The 24,545-nt window shown below is 36.0% G+C and overlaps 2 protein-coding genes across 2 annotated transcripts; both read right to left on the bottom strand.

The window, feature by feature from the left end:
- Positions 1-4,931: 4,931 nt before the first annotated feature.
- LOC129889216 (transcription factor ABORTED MICROSPORES) lies at positions 4,932-9,540 on the bottom strand. Its single transcript, XM_055964422.1, has 9 exons — positions 9,477-9,540; positions 8,896-8,995; positions 8,474-8,656; positions 8,198-8,276; positions 8,051-8,119; positions 7,144-7,797; positions 6,205-6,498; positions 5,774-5,950; positions 4,932-5,315 (listed from the first exon to the last, which is right to left on the bottom strand). Exons 2-9 carry the CDS (start codon positions 8,988-8,990, stop codon positions 5,088-5,090), a joined length of 1,779 nt encoding a protein of 592 aa, XP_055820397.1. The 5' UTR covers positions 8,991-8,995; positions 9,477-9,540; the 3' UTR covers positions 4,932-5,087.
- Positions 9,541-10,536: 996 nt separating this feature from the next.
- LOC129889215 (uncharacterized) lies at positions 10,537-23,909 on the bottom strand. Its single transcript, XM_055964421.1, has 12 exons — positions 23,648-23,909; positions 23,475-23,536; positions 23,223-23,273; positions 23,088-23,114; positions 22,537-22,641; positions 16,762-16,869; positions 16,496-16,567; positions 16,363-16,413; positions 15,560-15,622; positions 15,345-15,469; positions 12,137-12,338; positions 10,537-11,581 (listed from the first exon to the last, which is right to left on the bottom strand). The coding sequence occupies exons 1-12, from the start codon at positions 23,727-23,729 to the stop codon at positions 10,865-10,867; spliced, it is 1,665 nt and encodes a 554-aa protein (XP_055820396.1). The 5' UTR covers positions 23,730-23,909; the 3' UTR covers positions 10,537-10,864.
- Positions 23,910-24,545: the final 636 nt, after the last annotated feature.

Raw genomic sequence — 24,545 nt, 5'->3', positions numbered from 1 at the left:
CAATCTCCCTGATGGTTCTTCTAACACTTCTTACATGCACAGACAGTCTGACCACTCCGAGCACTCCCTTGAGGCTTAGGGTTAGCCACTCTATCTTTGTTGAAATTTGGAGTAGAAGAAATATATGAAGTTGGGCCAAATTACTTCTGTCGAAACTGAGAACGACCACCATTACTGGACCTCGAATGTGAAAAGTCTCTATTATCTGTCCTTGCCCTTTTGGTCTCCCTAGCCCTTTCCTTAAACTTCTCTTCTTGGATTTGTTGAGCATGATTCATCAACCTAGAGATATTCATCTCCTTTACCAACATAGTGGTTATACACTCTTTGACCAGCGTCTCCGAAACACCGGATACAAACTTGCTCATGCGAACTCTAGAATCTGCTACCATTATCAAAGCATACTTAGAAAATTGAGTGAACTTCAAGGAATATTCTTTCACACTCATATTTCCTTATTTTAAGTTGATGAACTCCTGATCCTAGCCTCCCTCATCTCAAGGGGAAAGAAATGGTCTAGAAAAGCACCCTTGAACTTGTCCCAGTCAAAAGGATCTGTATCAATAGCTCTCTCCTCCTTCCATTGAGTGAAACATACTTGAGCGACCCCTTTCTATTAATAAGAGGCCAAGTCTGCCTTTTCCATAAGAGTCACACCCATGATTTTCACAATCTTTTGAATCCCTTCAACAAACTCTTATGGATCCTCGTCCACCTTTGAACCATGGAATTTTAAAGGATTCATCTGAGTGAAGTCTCAAATCCTTGTTTTTGTTTTATCGACATTTGGGGTCACCGTAGCTACAACATCATGGTTAGCTTATGTCATCATACCTTGAGCAAGAACTTGAAAAGAAGTCCTAAACTCGGCATGAGTGACTTGCTTGGACAAAGGATCAATTGCTCCTCATCTTGATTCACGTTCCTTCTCAATGGAGCTTTTCTTGGAGACATGATTCTGAAATGCATAGAACATGAGTTAGAAGGAAACCTTATAGAGTTCAGTTCTACCACACGACTTATAATGATGAAAGAAGTAGAGTTTCTTAAATGTCTCGTAGCCTCCTATTTATAGATGTGGCACGCTTCATACCGATAAACAAGAATCTACTCGACTCGGCTTATTAGACACCTAGGACACTTGAACATGATGATCTGGTACCAAGTTTGTCATAACCCAAACTACACCCTAGACGTGACACGAAGAATAGAATCCCAAAAGATCCTAAATAAGCTTTGTGGCATAAGCATGACACTAAAGATAACCAACATAAACAATTGAATAGAAAAGCGGAAGATAAGTCTCAACATAGCAATGTCAATATAAGAAGAATCTGAGTATAACAACTGATAATATGGAAATCATACTAAGTCTGACATAGTCTCTACTATCATAAGTGTTGCATAGGACAAACCCTAGCTCACAAAATAAACTAAAACTAAAAGAAGTTTGAAAAAGAATAAAGGACTCATAATGTGGTCATGCCCTCGAACCATGAGGACTCACCAAGCACTGCAATACTGATAAGATCCAATACTAATTGTAAGCACGAGATGGAACGTCGTGACCTATATTATAAAATAATATAGAAAAAAAAGTATGCGATCAGTATTATAGAATGTACTGAGTATGGAGAATGTGTAATGCATGATATAAAATATGGTAGTGAAATGACCAAGCTAAAATATAACAAAACCTCTTTAAAACATAACTAGGAACATGAAATATGGTCAATGCAAAACTATTAAGAACATCGTAATCATAACATAACATAAGTGAGAGATATTATTAACCAACATAAACTATGTGAACTATAATATAGAGTCCAGTGTCTTTTCCACACTGAAGAGAGGTTGTCCTACTTGCCAAGTAGGACCATGAACATGAGTTATTTGTGGATTCACTAGCTTAAGTTGATTTTTCCAATTACGACATCCTATGGGGAACGTGTTCTAGGACCTGAGTAATAGTCACTAGTCCAACTCGGTGCTAGGTGATTCTCTTAACAAGAATAGTCATACATAAAATATCAGAAGTTTTGAAAATGGTAAGAATCTAGTAATACCAAATTCATCATAACATACTTGAAACATAAGAATAGCTCCTTTAACAAACCATGATTTCATAATATATTCATAAAAGACGTGTACCTAAGCATCTAAATCATGATAAGGTTGTTCATAGAAAAATCATGATAAGGTTGTTCATAGAAAAATCATGAAAATCCTTCATAATGAGAATATTTCACTTTTGAAGCAACCTTGTTTTCATAAAATCATATTGATACTTTATCTAAAAGCATCCTTAAACCATAATTCCTTAAATTTATGATGTATGCATAATTCTCAAAAAAAATCATAATCATAAAATAGGCATAATGCATGACCTCAAGACAAAACTATTGAAAACATGTAATTAAGATCAAATCATGCATAATAAGATCAATAGAAATGAATAAAATCATAATTGATTAAACCCAATGCAAAATCATGAAAACCCTAGATTTTTAAAAGAAATCATAAAGAGTAATTGAAAATTCTTTGGGACTCCATGCATGGAAAAGGATCCATGAATGAAATTCTCACATACCTTAATGAATCCTGGCCTTGAAACTTGAGAAGGAGACTTGAAGCTTAAAACCCTAGCTTGATTGGAGAAGACGACCTTGAGAGAGAATTTCTTGAGAGCCTTAGGGGTTTTGAATGAATGAGAGTGAATGGTGAAAATTTGAAGGGTAAGGATAGTTATAGGGTCTTGGAAATAGGTCCAAAACGACATAGCTTAGGCGGTAAAAGAATGAGAAATGACTAAAATACCCCTGAAGAATAGGTTGACGGGCTGGTTTATAGTGCTTCTACGGACCGTAGAAGCTTATACAGCTAGCAGAGAGCCGCCCGTAGAAACCTCCCTAAGATTCTGAGTTCCTGATCCAAGGTCTACGGGACCCTTCTATAACCCGTAGGTCTTTATATGGCCCATACAAACCATTCATAAATCCAAGTACTGAAATCCCAAGGTTTCAGAGGTTCCCTTCTACAACTAATTTCTATAGTCCGTAAAGCATTCTACGGAGTAGACCCTCTCATCCTGTACAAGTCCAAAATTCAACTCCTTTGAATCTCTATATACGACCACTCCTACAAACCGTGGGACCTTATACGGTCTATAGGTAGGCTCGTATTTTAACTTCTGAAGTTCTGATATTTCCCAATCCCCAGGGCTTTACCTACGATGGGCTTCTACGGACCATAGGACCTTGTACGATCCGTAGGTCAGCTCGTAGACCCCCTTCTGAAAAACTTAAATTTTTGCCAAGTACAGGACTCATTCACGACTGGTTCCTACGGTCCTACAAAGGGATCGTAGAATTAGTTGCACCAGCAACTTTTGCACTTCCTTTTCCAACCAAACTTTTCAGCTTCCGAGGTGTTGCAGAAACATATGGTACAAAACTAGATGGGATAGACTCTGTCTATGATGGAGAGAAAATCTTGTTCACTATTAGAGCACTCCCTCATAATAAAATGGAGTCCATTATTGTCCCCAAAGTCATGATATCAAAAATAAATAATGGTAATAGCAGCCCGGGTGGACATGGAACTCCAAATGAAACTTATCAGATTTTAAGGTGGAGATCAATTTTGCTGTCAAAATACCAATGCAAGATATTGGTGCAAAAACAAAGAGCAGTTGAAAAAGTTGGAAGTCATCAACGCAAGATATGCCAGCAGACTACTGTGCTTAGTGCGTCACAGGGAGTTCTAACCCTTTTGTTCTTTATTTCTTTTAATGCATTAGGGACACTGCATAATTTTAGCTAGGGGTGGGGTAGTTGATTGGTAGTCGAAGAAGCCTTTTATTTCAAATTGCTAAGTAATAGGCAAGGTTGTTGTTCCATGTTTGTTGCAAATTGTTAGTGTCAGTCTTAGTTGTGTCATCTCCTAATTTTTCTTAGCCGTGGTTTTTTTATTTCGAGAGTTTATTTTAATGCTGAATCGCGTAATATTTATGATAGATTTCCAGCGGATACATGATTTCCAGCTTTCATTAGTCCCTTTCAGTTGAGGTGATCCACCATTAGATCATGGTGGCTTCTTCATCTTCTAGTAGACTTAGTATCTATTTCCGAGTTGCGACTCGTATTTTGTATCCATACATAGTAGCTCCATGACTTAGCCACTAAATGGTTTTTATGGGCAGACTTGGTATTTGTATTATGATTGTTAATAGAATTCTTCTTTTATTCATTTATTACGCATGTTTAGCTTTGCCTTATGGGTAGTATGCTGGTCAGGTGCCTTATCTCAGCCTCAGGGCTAGATTTGGATCGTATCACACAAGTAAAGAATATCAGTTATTAAGAATAAATTTGACTATTAGATCCATATACAATTTCAAAAAAAAAACAAATCTTCTCAAATCTAGTCTGACCCTCTTGAAACCCAGGTACTAAATTTAATTCTCAAACCAATGTATAATAATTCTTTTAATTAATTTATCTGGATTTTAAAATAAGTATTATAGAGTATTACTTCCTTGTTGACGTACGAAGAAAGCTTGAATCCCTTTAGTTTTTGAAATTCCATATTTTACTTTCTGTCCTTATGATTCGGGGGGGGGGGGTATATGGTGTTCAATATGAAGAGTTTTTACCTGAAGTACTGGATATCAAAAACAAAATTGCAAAGGAAGAGGAAGGAGAGTGATAGACTGATAGATATTAGCTTTTCTCTTTTTTTTTCTGCTCCAAAGGAATTTAATTAATTAATTAAAAAAATGTAGGAAGGGGTAAATTGGTACGATTGTTATTATTTGTAAATAATGATAAACAACTTAAAACAATTGTTATAAGAAATTAAAACAAGAAAAATAAGCGTAATACCGTAAATCATAGATTATTATAAAAAAACGAAATCTATAAGGTGGCGTCTGGTCAAACATGAACTTGATAGCAATTTTATATTATGTTTAAAGGCAACAAGTTCACACACATGTATGTTATTCTGCAAACTAAATAAGGATTACGTACTTAGGTAAGAGAAAGCAGAAGTGCATTGTTACAAAGTAGTAGTTAAAATAAAACATGTTAGTGATGGTGGTGTCTGTGAAAGTGATGAGAATTGGCTTGCTTGTGTTGATTATTATTGTCTAGGTGATGATGATGCTGATGTAGTTGATGATAATCTGTAGTGACATTTGCATTATTATCTGATGATGCTCTAGCCATTTCAGACAAACCTCTACTAGGGTTTCTTGTCAGCTCTAGCAAGGTGTCCCTCACATGATCAGCTTGAACCATCTCATTATCCCTTTTCTGCTAACATACAATTAATATTCATAGTCAATGAATTAAAACAAGAAACACAAAACAATTTCAGTCTTGAAAGATGTGAAAGGAATGCCGTTTGGATAAGAGGGGATTGCTCATATAGTAAGCACCCTCCACATTCAACCTCCAACCTTAAGTTTGTAAGTTCAAGTCACCTAGGGAGCAAAAAGGTGAGAACTCTGGGGAAGGGATTTTTTAAAAAAAAAAAAGGAACGTTGTTTAGGTTTTCATATAATTTCAAGAAGTTATTTTTTCACGTACAATTAACAACGTTTACTAAATACTACATTTGGTTCATATTAATATTTGTCTTTTAAGGTTTTTGTACATTCCTTAAAAGAAAAAATGTAATAGTCTCAACTATAAGAGTGTTTGTCTAAACTAGCTACTACCATTTATCTCTTCTTAAGTATCCCATTTAATTGAAGAATTTGTTGACTTACTTCTACTTTGAAGATACTTGATACCAAACAAGTATGCCTAGTTGCATTGACATTGGTAACCTCCAAGCCCAAGGAGTTCAAAGCCTCCAAGGTCCTCACAAATCCACCAGCCTTGTGCTCGCGAAACACCTTCACAAAGAATTCATTCCCATCTAATTGTGCAACTTCCACTTGTGGCTACAATTTAATCATCATCATCAATAAATATTCATGTCATTGTAGGAATTGAAAATATTATTTTAAAAAAAAATCTACTTTTAACTTGTATACACTAGAAAGTGTTACACAAAAAGTAGACTATTAGAGGTCACCTAAAAAAAAACTACGTTATCTAGCCGTTAATAAAAAGTGGAACTAGTAACTCAAACGGACTACACACTATCAGTGTTTATAAGTTAAATCCGTAATATAAATAGAACAAGTTGTACTACCTCCATTTGCTGCAATTTGTCATTCTCTTCTACCTGTTGAATTTTGTCAGTGTTGCCATTAGAATTAGTTGATATTTCTCTATGGCTTCCATTTGAAAGTTTGCCATTAATTTCTGATTTAGGCCTGTTTTTAGTTCCATTATGGTTTAAAACGTCAGGGTGGATCTGGTCCTGATGTCTTACTCCACTGTCGTCATCTGAATGTTCTTCAAGCTCAAGCTGCAGATCTTTCACTTGCTTTTCCAATTCCATCACATATTCAATAGCATCTCCAAGGATAGAAGCTCTATCCAACTGTACATAAATTCCACCATAATTATTACCCAACCAGGAATTCTGATGAAGGATTGTAGCTAATAGAATTTTGTGATAATCCGTTTTGGATTTTGTTGTTTAGTTATCGAATTTGTATGTTGCTAATAATTCCGAAATATATAGCTTGTTGCATGTATTCACAATGATGACAAGGAATTGTGATAAAATAATAAGAAGAGAGAAGTGAAAAAACTGCATATATATGTGCTTTTTATGTATTCCTTCCGTTTTGATTTATGTGATGTAATTTCACCGTATATGGAGTTTAAAAAATATGGAAAGATGTTGCAATATTTCAAAAGTATCCTTAAAGATAGAACACATTTGTGGACTTTTGGTCAAATAAGTGGGACCCAACATGGGTTAAAAATGTTGATAAGGTCGCTAAATATTCATTTAAAAAAAATATTGGGGCCAGAGGAAGGCGAAATGGGGAGGGGATTACAATGTTGGGAATCGAACCCTTACCAACAAAGTGGGAGTTCAGTTAGACAACCAACTGAGATACTTAGATTTAGATTCTCCATTATTAAATATTCGTCAAATAAGAAAATGAGTCATTCTTTTTTAGACCGACCAAAAAAGAAAGTAAGTCATATAAATTGGGGCGAGTAAGATTATTACCTTGGAAATATTGGGAACCAAAGATCTAAGAGCATAGAGCCTTTCATTTAGTTTCTTCCTTCTTTTCCTTTCAGCCATAAGGTTCTTGGATTGAGGACCCTTTCCATTTCTCCTTCTATACTTAGGACCATCTTCTTCCTCATTTTGATCACTATCAGATCCCGAATTGGATCTTTCGTGATCATGTTTGATAGATTCATCATCAACTCCAGCTTGAGTACTATTACTTCTCATCATTTGCTTCTGTAAATAAGCATCCATCTCACTCATATACCTATTCTCCGAGAAATGTGTCACATCACTTGTGCTCTGACCAAACAACATGCTCCCTCCTGTGTTGTTATCGACTTCTGGTGTGCTGTAAGTACTGAACGGAGGAAGGAAGTTCATCGAACAAGTATCCAATTGTTTTCGTTTAAGTGGGAAATCATATGACAACTGATCTGATGTAGCTGCAGGGGAAACTGTTTGCTGGTAATGATTTTGGGAATTTTTTATATGGTCGTCTCCGTCTCCTTCTCCGTCTGCTGGGAAAGGCTTTGATGTGTTCTCTTGAACCCCATTTGAGAAACTTGAATTCATCATAGCTTGCTGCTCCAAGTACGTATTGCATTGAGCTGAGACAAATTCTATGACTTTCTCATCTTCTGCTAGCTGTAAATTTGTTATGGTGTCTTTAAAATTTGTATATAATAATATCTTACATCAAATTATTTAATTCCATAAATATTTTTGAGTACTCGTTAATCATTCTACATGATCGCCATTTACCTTCCTTACGTACCTAGTCATTGGCAGTAATTCTACCTTTTGACATAATTTTCTTGGAATTGACACTAAGTAGAGGGAAGAAAGTTAGGAATAGATGAAAAAGAGGGTAAGAGGTAGGAAGCATATGTTTTATTACTTGTTGCATACTGAACAACTCGAGCAATCCAAGAGGAGACGGAATCAAAGCTCTGGTTCCCATTATTTCCTGCAATTTATTTCATCAAAAAACAATATGTAGAGAAAACAGGTGCAATGAAAATAGCAGTAACAACGTAATTCTTACATTAGACATATTTGATTCCGAGAAAGGTACAAAGTTCATCCATTTTGCTTGATTAGATAGTAAGGTCTGTGCATAAATTCTGCAATTTTATTGGAAAGAGCTAGAAATGATTATTGAAAATTTGACACTTGCAAGGAGAGTCTATGTACAATAGACACAATATGGTCCGACACTTTCTGAGACTCAGTGTATAACCAGAGTTTAGTGCACCTAACTACCCTTTATTTGGAATTTTTCTTGTAAGAGAAAGGAGGAAGTTATAGGCAAAACATGTACCCGCAGTCTAGCGCCAGAGAAGGCGGGACCTGAGCCAGTAAATCACAAGCAGTTGTTGTTGGATGCTGAAACATAACATCTCTACAAGTTGAAGTAGAAGAATCAGGGAAAAATATCTCTTGTTCACAGCTATGCATATTTTTTTCAGCTCCACCACAGCAACAACAAATCCATTCAAGAAACCTGCATGACACAATCCACAACATAATTACACAAGGGTCTTTCTTTTTGTTGGCCGGTTCGGTTGGAAAAGAAGCAGAGGCGGATCTAGAGTGGGCTCAACGCTCGTACTATGTGTACACATGCAATAAAGCATTTAAAAAGAATACATAAAACAAAATTATACTGTGTTCTGAATTCACAAACTCTAAATCTGTGTCTAGCCGGAGGGGTGCAAGAAAAGTTTCATTGAGATTATGTACCTTTGATCTTCACTCAACTTCCACAAAACACAGTAATCCCAGCCTTTTAAGCCCATAATAGGCCTAAGCCTCTCCATTAGATGCATAAGTTCCATGTTTCCTATTTGGGAGAAAAAAAACAAAGATTATAATAGGACTAACTAATTCGGCAAAAGGGTAAATTTTCACCAGCAGATCAAAACAATATACTAAAGTGAAAAGTGTATGTCCTCTTCCCACAAATGAAATGCTTATGAAATCACTTATCAAGTCAGTCTTTTTTCAAGTAAATAGACAGCTCAAAACAAAGAGAGAAAAAAAACAAGGAATGACAAAATATATAGATCATGTTTCTCCTTTTCTGACTGAACAAAACAAAAGAAAACAAGGATGACAACAAAAGGGAGACTAAATTAAAAAGCATTAAAGTAAAAAAGCAAAAAAGCAAAAGACACCACACAAATAAACTTCAGTTGATAGCTATGTTTAACCGATGTTTTCATTGTCCAACATTTCAGCAAATTTTCAAAGGAAATTCTTAAATAAACAGAAACTATGCAGATTTATAAAAATTTTAAAAAAAAAAAGGAACTAAAACAGACTTCCCCTTTGATCTGAAAACTCTGCCCTTTGTTTAGGGGTAGGATTGTTGTTTTTAATAGAGAATTTAATTAGGTAGGTAAAAGGCAATGCGTGCATGAGGCTTTGGTTAGTTATGATAAGAGCCTCTCTAAGAAACAAGAATACGTCTACTTAATTAATTAGCTGAGCACTTCTCACTCTCTTTGTGTTTCTCTTTGTTTATTCTATTTGGCAAAGAATTTAACTTGTATATGCTGACAAAAAATTATAGACAACACAAATTACGGTATGCTAATTAAATTAGTTGATCATTAAGTAATATTAGGGTATGTTAACTACATGTGGATCCAAATTTCAAATGTACCCACTAATCCTATATGACTATGGGTACTTACAAGTAAGAATGATATATACAAAAGTATAAAATTTGAAATTGGCATGTAAATAACAGAAACAAAAATATCCGAAATGGATTGCTTAAAAGAAATATGATGGGAAGGAATTTAGCATGACAAGCCTTGAAAGCCATTTGTTCATGTAAGATATTCCTTGAGGTAAACTTTTTCTCTTCATACATGACGTGATTTGATCTCATATATACAACAACAACAACAACAACAACAACCCAGTGAAATCCCACACCATGGGGTCTGGGGAGGGTAGAATGTACGCAGACCTTACTCCTACCAAGGTAGGACGGCTGTTTCCTGGAGACCCTCGGCTCAGTAAAAGCATAAATGCATAAAAAATGTTAGATAAGAATAGAAAATTAAAAGCTTTATGAGAAAAACAACAAACAAATAACGAATAGATAACAAATAAATAAAGACTAATAACAAATAACGATTAAATAAATAATTAATAAATAATGAAAGCGTCACAGGTAAAGTTGAGTAATCAAAGCATAGAAAGTAATAAATAATAGCAGAAATAACAGAAATCAGAAGTCAAAGTTATTTGTTCTCATATATGAATTATGAATTATCATGTTATTTTCTGTGAGCCAGAACCTCCAGTAGTTATTTGTTCGTCGTAAATATTCTCAAAAACACACAATTTGCCAGATAAAACATGCATGCATTCAAGAGAAACAGGAGCTTCACTATAACTCACCAATATCAAGTATACATGACTCATTTTGGACAATTAAACCTTCCTGAATCTTGTAAATAAATATTTGGGACTAGGGAAAACTTGCATCCAAGAGAGAATGGCTTCATTATCCTTTCCTATAAGAACAGCTTCAGCTTCAATTAGCATATATAAGCAATGCACAAACATGAAACACAGATTCAATGCTTGAAGCCTTGAAGGTCCAAGAATCAGGACCGGATGACTCTTGACCAGCTTTCTGGAACATTTCCCCTTTCCCTGGATGCAAATAACAAAATTCCTCCAAGATCTGAACCTACAACTTGTGGAAATACAGAATATTCAATGCAGTGGTAGGAACACAAGTTTCAAGGCTGCCATCTGAGAACCAACTTTGGATTATGTCCTGAAATGTACTAGTTGAGGTTAGTGCATTAGGCCACTTATCCACCAACCTGAAACCAAATTCGGACGCTGCTGAAAGTATAGATGGTTCATCAACTCTGCGCAAGACATGACAAAGAATTAGAGCTGGTGTTCTATCCTCCTCATCGCCTCTACTGGATCGGATAAGCTCTTTTGCAGTTGCAAACAAAGGAGAAATTGCTTCAGCAATATAAGTGACATCTGTGCCTATTATGACATCGAAACCTCTGTCATTTAGCCTCTTGATGGACTCTACATCATCTCTGTTTCCCCACTCAAGCCTTTTTGTTATTAGACTTGCAAGAGTTGGTGGTTGAAGATTCAAAACGAGATTCTGTTTTAACAGATCGAGTGTTTTTATGTCTCCATCAGTGGCAACCACAAGGTTAGCAGATCTAGCAGCAACCATGGAGCAAATGCCCGCACATCCACAACCCAGCTCTAGAACACTTCTTCCTGAAACAATGGTCTGGTTAGCAGCCAGCACAGAAGCCATAAGCCGAGCTGATTCCCATAACATTAAGCCAGTTGATTTGCAGGTATGCTGATACTCTTTTGAGAGGACCTTTATCTTGAAAGAATAGTATCTGGAGATGACATCAAGATTCTAGAATGTTGGCAATAAGTATGCAAGTCAGTGACTGGCGGACAAAATTTTGGAACATTTAAAATTACTTTATACAAGCTTTCATGGGATCCAGTGACCCAACTTCATATTTCTGAATCAATTACGACTAACCACCTGGTTCATATTATAATATGCTACCCATAATGGAGGAAATTTGACAACTGCCATCCCTAATTCAACTTGACTAAAGTATCAATCTTTGAAAAATGGAAATTACTATTTAATCAGAACCTGCATCTATAAACTCAGATCAGCTCCCAAAAGTAAATTTGATGAGATACAGCACGAAAGTGGTTTATTTGAACAATAAAAAGGATCTAATGCCACTCCTGGATCAATGCATGAACAGTTGAGCACTACATATATACATAGGTCATGATTACTCAACTATAATGTCAGTGTTAATGCATAAAACCACAAATGTTAGTCACACTGCCTTCTGGAACTATTAACTCTTGTTATTATCCTTGCAATTTCTGTACCTCTCATAACAACAGTAAGGAATTAGCACTACAAGTGAATGAACATTCATACCTCCTCCTTAGGAGATGAAATACCAAACATTTCAAGAGCCATCCCCTCAGATATGTCAACTTCTGTCTCATTTGCAGAGTCTTCAAGGTTAATTTTTGGTATTTCAGGTTTATCATTATCCTTACCAAGGAATTTCACCTTGCTTTCGGTTTTCCCTCCAGATATTCCACTACCAACACGGAATACAGCTTGAACCCAGCGCCTGAAACCACAGCACTATAGTATGTTTTTATCTAATACACCAAATGTAAACCGAAAAATGGATGAGATGTTAGGGGGAAACCCCAGTTCAAGATGGTATTATTAATGCAATACACACTCTAGCTGATCTTCATCCAAGCCTGTCAGATTCTTAATAGTGTGTGCCAAATGAAGTTAGACTCCACAAAGTAACAAATAACAGTTTTAGGAATTTTAAATCACCTGTTACTGCATTTGTTCTCCAATCTGTCACCTCTACATCCCCAAATTCGAGTTTGAGTGTTCAACACTTTGTTCAATATTTTGGCTTTGCAGCTTTTGCATTCTAATTGCCCAATTAATAATAATCGTGGTAAGATAAGTTAGCTTCCAGTGTGTTCAAAAGAAGATCAAATTTAGCCACAGGTATATTGCATGTTGATATTACTCCTTGTCTATCTTATGACCTATTTTGTTAAACTACACCAATAAACTTTTTTTCTGTCAACTCCAGTGAACTTTGAATTACGGTTAGGATCATCTGCTTTCTGATGAACATTTTAAGTGCATTATGGATTTACTCATTTTTGGTCTCGTCCAAATTATTGTTCAAATCACTGATGTCCTTGCTTTTATGTGCACAAACACCCTTCCCTTGTCTATTCCGAAATGCTAGAATATTTTTCTACAACTTCAGTGACAAACCCCTGATCTGTAAAAGTATTTTCCAATATCCTACCACGGTGGGAGTTGAATCCACACCACAAACCCAATAAATTCAAGCACTGAAAGAGCCATGTTGGCTCTGAGCAATATCAAGTTTCCATTATAAGGAAGACCTCCACAGTTCCCCTACAAATTGCCTCTCAGCTCATGGAATGCAATATACTTGAGATGAAGGTTGGAGGTGACAGGAAAAAACCCTTGGAAAAATTCTAAAATCATTGGCAAACCTCCAATGGAGGAACTGAACACCAAGGAAACAATTCGATAAGCAAGAGTTGGACAATGGCTAACTTGGGAGGTAGGGAAGGGCGGAAGGAATGATAATTATGGACTGCTATAGCCTATAAGGACCAGTTCACAGCTTATAGAAGGAATATTACATTTCTTTAGATGTCGAGCAAAGGAATTAAGTGGGAATGACCGATCTAAATAAGGATTGCAACAAGGATTCTTCAAACTTGTTCCTTCTTCACGTTATGAATCCACTTTAACTTCGTTAAGAAACTGATTTAGGTTTGAATGAGGCCATAACCAGGAACAGAACTATCACGTTCAACAAGTTAGAGGTATGTAGTCAACCTTATACCTCCTACAGTCCTACTCCACGATTAATGTAGCTCAAGATGATCAAGTATAAGACATCAATAAGTGTCCTGACAAGACACAAACTAGATAACTATTTTACACATCTTTCACCATTCAAGAGACTTGAAGGTTCTGCCCAACATAATATGCCATAGCAGAAGAAACCTTTTTTAAACCAAGGAATCCCTAAGGGACACCTGGCGCACGGTTCGAAACTAGGTAGATAATGATCAAAGAAACTTTACTTAGGATAAAGTATAAAATTAGTATACTAATCAAGTCAGACGTTCAAAAATAGACATTCAGCTTGTTGCAAGTGCTACTTTTAGTATTTATGCTGAGACAGATGTTAATTCAAGTGGGAAACTAAGTTTCTCTGAAGGTCAAACCAAATGTGGAACCATTGTTACATGAAAGTTAAGCTATAAGATGTAAAAAATCCCAATGTCCAATAATGCATGACCAATCTACCTAGAGCTCATAAACAGAAAACACCACACGTATAATCAAAGCATATTTAAATCTACCAGAGAAAACAGATAACACTTCCTCAGTTCAATTGACATTCTTTTTATTTGGGGATGTTGCAAAATATTTGACACCTTATTTTTATCAAGTTTCATAATATTCAAATTTTCAAATTCATTAATAACAAACAACAACTTTACTAGCATGCTTTAATCCAAAATAAGTTTAGTCAACTGTATGAATCCTCATTGACCATATTTCTCCATTAAAATTCATTCAAGGCCAACACTATACAAAATAAAAATAAGATGTACTAGAAATTCTCTATATTTTCTACCATAATAAAAATATCTAATAGTTTTAAAAGACTCCTAAAAGTCCTACGACCTAAAGCAAAATATACGAACACCCTAAAAACATATTCTCAACTAATTGGTATCTCCTATATAAATCTTTTATCTCCATTGTGTCTCATCTTTTCACTAAGTTTGCATAGATTCCATGAGATTATACGTCTTTCGAAGTAACTATTTTCCATGTGATTTTACATCTCTTCTCCTCTTTAACAACTTTACTAACCATGATTCCACATCTATAGACTAGCACACCTGGAGGTCGACCAAGGCAATGACCAGATCATAGCAAGCAACCTTCTCTAATTTTATCCTCAATGTGTGCTACTTGCACCTTTTAAAGAATGTGATCATTTTTAATCTTGTTTAATCTTATATGACCGCACATCCATCTTAGAATCCACCTTTTGAAAACACCCATCTCATTGATGTGTTACCGCACATCCATCTTAGAATCCACCTTTTGAAAACACCCATCTCATTGATGTGTTATACTTTAGTGTCCCAACATTCACTAACATATAACATTGCTAGTGTTATAATTGTTCAAATTCATTTATTTATTAAAATTGAGACATTGATGCGGTATTTTCTCTATTAATTTATCCAATTTATATGACAGTTCCATTTTGATACGTTAAAATATGTTTGACATCTCAATTTTATACAGCTGTCACAACTTTCAAAAATTCAAACTAGTTAATCTATTCAAATTTGAACTTTGAAGTGATATTTCTCATTCAAATAAACAAAACTTCACAACTTTAATTTTCTTTTCTTTCAATATCACTAGTGTAATATGTAAGTCAAATTAACATCTAATTATGTATCCAATCAAATACCATCACATACAATAGAATGGAGGAAGTAACAAATACAAAGTATTGATCATATACCTATTCATCACCAACTCCCTTGACCGATTTTCCACTTGCTTGAAACACAAGATGTGCTCCTTAGCATCAAAACCATTTTCATTGAAGAGATTCAATAAAAACTCATCAGAAAAGTAGAAAGCCCGCTGTTGACAGAAATAAGCTGCTATAAGATGCTCATCAACAATATGCATCCCATTCTATGAGAAATATCATTTTGTAATAGTAGAACTTACAGTCCCATCACCCCGGACATAGAAGTTATCACTGATTTTTTGTTCCTTGGAGGTAAGCCTTTCCTGGTAATACAAACCTTAGCTGTAAGTATACATCACTCCTAAATATGCTAAATTTTCATTAAGTCTAAAGATAAAATAAACAAAAAGCTGATATTACAACCCAAACTTAATCAAGTTAAATTCAAAGGTAGCTGGCCAATTTCACATATTACGCAACATACAAAGGAAATTAAGTAAATCTACAGTTATTAGTCCCTCCGTCCCAATTTATGTGACACACTTCCTTATTAAGTCTTTCCTAAAAAGAGTATCACATTTCTATAATTAGAAACAATTTAACTTTAAAAATCCTTTTTACCCTTAATGAAATACTCCCTCCGTCCCATTATGTGGCACTCTTTCCTTTTTAGTCCGTCCCAAAAAGAATGTCACCTTACTATAAGTAGAAACAATTTAACATTAAAATTCTCTTTTTACCCTTAGTGAAATGATTTCCAACCACACAAATATCGAAGGATTGTTTTAGACCACAAGTTTTAATAGTCTTCCTTTTTTCGTACATACCGTGCTAAGTTAAAAGGTGCCACATAAAATGGGACGGAAAGAGTAATTTATAGCTACACAAATGTCTTAAGTTTGTTTTAGACCACAAATTTCAAAAGTCTTTCTTTTTAAAAAAAAAAAACTTTGTACCTTGTCAAACGGTGTCACATAAATTGGGATAGAGGAAGTACAAAATCAATAAGTTCATGCAATATGGTGAAGAATTAGATTAGGATATTATATGGTGAAGTTTAAACCTGAGCAAGGTCACCAGTTGCATAGTCCCGAAATAAGACACAGCCATCTTTCTGGAAAGGAAAAAGGTATAAGAGCCATAAAAATGAAATCAAACATTGCAACCAACAAAATTAAGAACCCCTATCTTCTTACCTTCAGAACTTTTCTGATGTTTTGTAACATCAGAGGCATCTTCTCGGGGGATACTGCAGATAGAACAAATATCTGCTTAACAAATCAGCTTATTTGTTAAAGTCAATATATGGGCAGTCTAACTAAATTTGGACAAAAAACAAACATTCAAGAACAAGGCATGCTTTAAGTAAATGATTATGGGACAACATGATGTGTTATGCAGAAAGTTTGTCAATGCAAGTGGGATAGCCCACAAACTATAGAAGAAAACTTTTGTCTAGTACCATGGTAACAACATCCACTGATGAAGGAGAAATATGCTGGATCAGGTCATCCACTGTTGGATCAATGACAAATGCATTCACCCGAGCATCATCAAAATCCTTGTGCGACTGCAATAAATACAAAAAACTTTTAACACAAATCGGTGCATGTATTTTTCACTTTTGCATCACACCCTAAACAAGAAACTTACATGCAACTTACCAAGTAAATGAACCTCTTGCCTAACACAAGCTCAAAAACTAGCTCATCAGCTAAGCATTGTCGAAGAACATACAAGAAAACAACAACTCAATTCCTCAACCAACATGGAAGACTCTAATAACACTCCCCCACACACTCAAAACTGAACATCTGGAGCGTAGACAACAAAAAATAAAACAGTTCTCCAAAGTCTCAAATTTAGGGCTTGGTTCCGGCCTTGTTTCGTAGTGAATTAGAGGTTTAGCCAGCTATTGTCCTATTTTCTTTTTTTCTTCTCTTTGAATTGGCTTCAATCGAGATTGTTTTGACTTCTTGGGCACATTGTTATTTCGTAATCCTTGCAGCCAAGGATAATGATGCTTAATCATGTTCGGGTTCCCAAAGCCTTATACCTTTCTCCAGCAATGATTCCATTTTGGGGGTTCTATGCTTTGAAAAATGCCACCAAAAGCTCCTAGGCAACGAGAGGATATTGCAGGAAAAAAAATCATGCTTAGCCCCTTCGAGTTGGCCACGGGGTAAAAGCCTTTGACGCCCTAGGGGGCGACTTTCTTGTGGTAGTAATTGCGAATATTCAAATCCTTCTACTCCAGATTATGAACATCCGATCCAACTTTACAGATCATTTTGACATTCCATATAAGGAGCAATGTTCATCATCCGGGGTGATAAAAATGGATATATATCGTGAGAAAAACGAAAACAGTTGAGGATCTCAAAACCAAACGAGACAAGAAACAACATGGTGAAACATTGGGTAACCAATAATAGAGATGGGTCTTTTTTTTATCAAGTAAGGTTTGATATCATGAAAACAATGTGATTTTCAGAATGAATAACTTGATTATACCCTAAAGCTTGTTGGGATTTAAATAGACTTTATAATTATCTCAAAATAAAAGAACATATAAGTGAATGCTAGATATCTTCTTAATCATACAACCATAGGAATTGTAGATCTTTCCATATTTACATGGCATACACTCTTATCATATTTATATATTCTTGATACAATTCAATCAGCTGTTCAAGGAAAACCTTTAGAGAAATGGAAAACTTTGATATATTAACTTCTGCATTTGTGAAAACATTAGTTCTAGGCTTCTAGCAAGTGTTACAGAAACGTTGTGATGTGGTGATAGCATCAAAAATGAAAGAAATGCAACGTAAGCTTTTTGATAAGATAAGTGATATATTAACAATGGAAACTCCCGTATAAAAGAGGTATACCAAAAAGTACAGAATCTACATCAAAATATGATTCTCTACAAAAGACATCCAACACCTATACAAGAAGGAACTACGAGAGTGCACCAAAAAGCAATCAAAGAGAAAAGGTTATTTCTCAAGTGTGCAAACTCATTTTTCATCTCTTCAAAAACTCTCATATTTCTCTCTTTCCATATGACCGACATAAGAGCTAATGGAACAACCTTCCATGCCGTTTGCCTTCTATTAGTACATCTTCCAGTCTACTATGTAGAACATCTCTAATGGTACCTGACCTTACCCATTGTACACTAAAATCATTCAAAACCATCCTCCACAAAATTGATGCCACTTTGCAATGCACCAAAAGATGATCAACTTCTTCACAAAAACACTTGCACATAAAACACCAACTAACATGAGTGATATTCTCTTCCTTAAATTATTGGTTGTCAGAATAGTTCACCTCGCTACCAACCATGCAAAACAAGAACACCTTCCTGGGCATCCCAGGGATCAAGATTAAAAGATATGGGAAAGAATCACCGCTCTCACAAGCAAGCTCTAATAGAGAGATTTGACAATGAACAAACCATTGCTACTGAAGGCCCACCTCTATGAATCACTAAGATTGTGCCTAATTTGTTTGTAGAGTAACTCCAAAAGTTTTTGAAACTTCTTCCATCTCCCCAATTTTGGCCTCCAACTCACCGCCTCCTTATACAAATGCTCGTAAAAACCAGCAATTTCCCTTGTACCTCTTGCTCTACCCTCTATCCATTCACTTTCAAGGATTCTATAAAGTTTCTCCTACATTTCGCAAAAGCTACCCGATGGAAGAACTTAGTGTTTGAATCCCCCTTTTTTAACCACAACACCCTTGATTTTTGCCTCCAACTAGTCTCCTATGTATTGCTAACTCAACAATATCCCTTTTCACCTCCCCTTTCTCATCTTCTCCCATCCCTCTATCTCGCTCAAACCTTCCCCTCTCTCCAAAACCCAACTCGTTCATTATTTCTTTCATTTTTACCTCTACCTTGCCAAAGACCCCCTTATTTCACTCTTCCATATATTTCTTGAGCAAATTTGACTTTATTGCAAGCCGGGAAAAATGTGAACCAGAAACTTAATATCTTATCCACCAATCCTTGACTCTATCATTGAAATTTGTCGCCTTAAGCCATATGTCTCACAGTGGAACGATGCACGAGGACATCTTCTCCTACTTCCATCTAACATGATGGGCATATGGTTTGAGATCAGTCTGGGCAAGAGATTTGCAACACATTTGGTGCCAACTCCTCCCAACTAGTGGATGCCAATAATCCATCAAACCTTGATTTTGAATTGGAAACCTCCGCTCTGACCCATGTGAATCGTTCACCTATCAAAGTTAAATCAAAAAGAAGATTAATGAACTTCAAGAATTCCTCCATAGCCCGACATCATCTGACACCCCAACTTTTCCTTCAAGAATCTTATAGTATTTAAATTTCCACCTAACCCATGGGATATCCCAGCCACCATAATATTCATCATCTTCTCCCAAAAAAACATTTTAGACCATTCTCGTACTGGTCCATACACTCCCCCAAATGCTCACTCCTCTCCTCTTATCCTTTATTAGTACTGCCATCGTGAAATGCCCTTTTTAAACCTCCAAAAATTTGACTTTGCTTTCATCCCACATTATTAACCTCCCCCCTTGCAAAAATCCAATCATATTTCGCCAATCTTCCACCTCACACAGACCCCACTTGTGGAATTTCACTGGGTATGTTGTTGTTGTTCCACCTCACACACTTCTCACAATCATGTCTAAGATAACCTCCATCTTCATCTCTAGGAAATATAATAAGCCATAACCTTACTCTCTAACTCCCACTTTTATGATGGCCATTTTGTTTGGATCATTCATCCTACTCACGTTCCATGATAGTATTTTAATTTTCATAGGCAACGATCTTCCCATTCCCCCATCCCCCTTGTCCTTACCAACCCATCTTCACTAGTCACTAGCCCTCTCCTGTGATAGACCTAAAAGTCACCCCAATCCTTTTGTGATTCCCTACTAACACATCTCCTATTCCACTATGACATCCATTTGTTCTACCCTACATATTCTTGCCATTTGTTGTTTTATCTCCATTAGCAATTCTAAACTCAGTCTTCCTTTCCTTCGAAAGAAACATCCAAAAAAAATTCAAAATCTAAGTACTTCTCCCCACTCAATTGGACATGCTAATATCCCATTTTATGAATGTTAAAGGTTGTGCCTCATCTTCCTCTCTCCTCAAATCACCCACCCAGCCCATAATGGTAGACAACCATAAAGGTGTCCCTACCAAGTTTCATAAAACCTATAGAACTCCCTCCTCGAAAGAAGTTGCTCCTATGACTACTTCCACGTACTTTTTCTCCTTCCCTAACACATTCCAACCTAAATGGAATGTAGACAAGCATCACAACCTTCAATGAAAAAACATTCCACAAACCGCCAAGGTCGACAAAATGATGGGACTGCAGTAGGAGCCCTTAGAGATGTTATTTCAAGCTTGCTCAAAGCCTCTTTACCCTTTTCGAAGAGATTCCGACCCCCACACCTATCTTTTCTTCTTGAAACGACCTTGTTAAAGTTCAAAATTCATTCGTCTAAGATGTTGTCAATAGCTTCTACCACTTCTCCAATGTCATAAATAGGAACGAACCCACTTTCAAGTTGTTTAGACTTAGAAGAAAGAGACCCCAAGCTTGCACCCCACACCCCCACAGTGATGCTATCCTCCATTCTTTTTTAAAGCCTTGGCTTTTTGTAGTTAAAAGAGGTCGCAGGACACGAAATTTTCCTCCCTAGGTCTACATGACCTCCTTCAAAAGTATGACCCTCAAAAGGAGCTTTGAAAACATTAGGACTCTCGAAACCCAAGTCTTAGTGATCATTGCAACTATATTCCCCAAGGAAATCCAATGTTTTTTTCGCTAGGTACTGGTCACACGCAGTGTTAATAGTGGGGTAAGGAGTTTTTTGGTTCAATTCATTAAAAATTACTCAGTCCAGGCCCTTATTTCTAGTGAACCGGTTCATTCTTCCTCTCCAAGTCGGTCCAATAATCCAGGGGCATATATGCCTTCTTATCCTCCTTACAAATTTGTTTGTTCCCACAAATTCAAATCTCCCATCAACAACTGTAGTCCCGTACATTACAGGCTTTGAAACTTTTTTGGACACATGTTCGCAACCATTCCTCCCCCTCTTCTTCCTTCCTTATGAAGGGACTCCATCACTTCCCCATCCCAGCGCCAATGCCACTGGTCGACACTCAGGGTGCAACCAATGCACCCTATTCTGAAACTATCTCCTTCCTCTTCTACCACCATTGATACAGGTATCTTACCCCCCCTTCTTCATCGTTATTCTAGATCTAGAAAGATCATGGACACTACAAAAACATTTACGAAACCCCACATATGGCCCACACCTTCTTGAAGAGGTCAAAACACCAAAGATGGACTGAGAGGCCTGCCAAATTCACCACCACAATCTCTGCTAAATCGTGGGTCGTCACACCCAGAAAGTTCCTCCCATCCTTCCAACTTCAAGAAGTTGCCACCCATCCACCTTCTTCCCCTTAAAGAACTTCAATGACTTGAAAATCATCTGCAAAACGAAAAAAAAACGAGAATCTTCCGGTTGAGTAACCTTCAGCCCATTAGCTACACCCAAATAGCCACCGCCCAATTTTCAATAACGTCCGGTGAGCCCAACCTTTTTGAGGAAGTCCTGAACAAGCAAGTCTTCAAGATAGTTTTTCCTTTGGACATATTCACTAGGCAGTGAAAAATGAGGTTCCCTCAGCATCTTCCCCCTAGTTCTAATACTGGCCATTCTAGAGTCTCCTAGAAAGACCTTGGTTCTAGCTTTCTTGAATCTAAAGAGAAGTAGAAGCCTCTCTCTCTAGACATTTCAAAATTGATGTGTCTGCAACATAAGCTTTTAAGACCGACATATAATGGACTCTAAGGCATCTTAATAAGCCTTGGCTGTACAAAACTATAGCATGCCAATGTGAATAATTTTTTGAAAAGAACCAAAAATAAAAAATCTCATATGATAAATATTACTCAAGCAAATATATCCAAAATAAAAAAGAATGCAAATCCAACACAAGCAGCAAGATGAGATAAATATCGTCAATGACACCTTAGAAGTATCTTTGCTACAATTTTTGCAAAATAGACATGCTTGCAAGCTGTAATATTCTCAACCTCCACTTATTTCAGATCACATTTAAAAAACTGAAGGGAAAATACTTTCTTCAATTGTTACTTTGAGAGGCCACTGACACAAACTAAATATATACCTTAACTAAGTTCACAGCTCGAGGTGAAAAATCACAGGCATGGACGAAGATGTTTGGTATTGTAGCAAGCAAGGGAAAGATGGTATTTCCAGCCCCACACCCAACCTGTAATCAGCAATATTCCATCAGTCCAAATGTAACAAGAGAAAAGTTGAACCAATTCCTTTAACAAATAATATAACATAAATATGTGTTAGATTGCAATCCGCATAACAAGAAAGGTAACCTACAGCTTGCAAAGTTATGAGCACTTTCAACAGCATTCGTTTGATTGCTGGAAGAAGGCAATATGAAAACTATAATTCTCTTGATGAACACCAAAAGTTAAAGGATGGTAGCTAATAGAGCTCATAAGAAAATATAGGACATAATCACCATATTCTGAAAATACACATGTAAGTACATAGATGGAGAAAATATTAACAAGAAAAACATACTGTCCCAAAATTGTGCTGAAAGAAATACTGAGATAATCATTAGTTATACCTCAAAAAGCTGGGGCTCAGAATATTCGAAGGATAAAAAAAAAACCTGTGATAAACTTGAATTACCTCAAGAATGACTTTCTCATCAGTCCCCTGCAAAGAGTAAGAACAGGAACATATCATTATTCAATGTGCCATCCTCCTTAAATGAACACTTATTTTAGAACAAAACTCATAATATCCATTGTCTTGTTCACTCACAGAGAAGTATTGACCCCATTCCTTGTCCAGGTAATGCCTGTCTTTAAAGAACTGTTTCGAATTTCAAGGAAAAACACCACAGAAAAAGAAAGAAAACAGCAAAATACCATCAGTTCACCACTCAAGGAGTAGCAAAATTCAAGCATTAAGCAAATTTAACAAGTGAACAGCAGGCAAAAATGGAAATTGGATATGTTAGTCACAGAAGCAAATCCAGATCAAAGGATTTATTAGATGGTATAAGAAACTTACTTTGTCTTGATGGCGCTTGTAAAAGATATCCCAGTACTTCTTTGCATCTCTTTCGTACTTCTCTGTGACAGTAAAAGAAAATGGTACATAACCAAGCTACAAATTAAGCAAAATGGTAATCCAAATAACAAAAACCCAACGGAGAACAGAGAGAGAAAGAGAGAGAGTAAAACCTCTCCAGAAAGGAGATATTTCACCAGTGGAGGTGGGGTATATCTGTATCTTTTGTGCTGGTGGCTGCTTCGTTTCCTCCATTCCAAAAACTGCAAGTCTATAACTTGAAGAATATCCTTTTGCCGTCAAGATTTGGGGTTTTCTTCTAGGGTAGGAGTGAATTTTTTGGTAGCCAACAATGGAGGCTCAAAAAAAAAAAAAGCAATGGAGGTTCGAAGGCCCGACTAATTTGCGCTATACTCTTGGTCAATGCAATATTTTGAAGGGAAAAAGAATATATGTGTTTTGAATGTGTGTGTATATTCTATTGGGAAAGTTAGCTTGTGTCTTTCGGGTGAGAATCCAGATTAAATTATTTTGTGGATTGGATTTTACTTGACTGTCTATGGTTCCATTGCGTGTGCTCGGGCTAGAAGTTGTATCTCGTTAATTAATAGTAAATATATATAAAAAGAATAAAATATTATGTATATATTGTATTATTAAAATACAAATTTAAAAAAATAACGTAAAATTTTTAAGATAAAAAATATGCTTAAAGAGGAACATGATAACACACTATTACATTAACAATTAAAGAACAAAAGTAAATGTAGGGAACAAAATTTCGCCATTGATATAAAAAGTCAAAATTATGTTGGTAGATACACAAAACACACTTTAAACAATAAGGTAATATGAATGATCTGGATCAAAATGCCACTTGACGTGAAGAGCCTTAAAAGATGAACTACATTATATATTAGCATAATAATGTAACACAACTACTTATAACAAATTACTAATAACAAATAATAGAAATAATTAATTTGCTATAAAAACATGAATATGTTTACACAAACATATAGAGAAGAACTCACATAGACTAAAGGTGTTCAAAGGATCATGAGTAGCAAT

This window comes from Solanum dulcamara, chromosome 5, assembly GCF_947179165.1.
Source record: "Solanum dulcamara chromosome 5, daSolDulc1.2, whole genome shotgun sequence".
NCBI lineage: Eukaryota > Viridiplantae > Streptophyta > Magnoliopsida > Solanales > Solanaceae > Solanum > Solanum dulcamara.
This window is presented reverse-complemented; position numbering and strand designations above follow the sequence as displayed.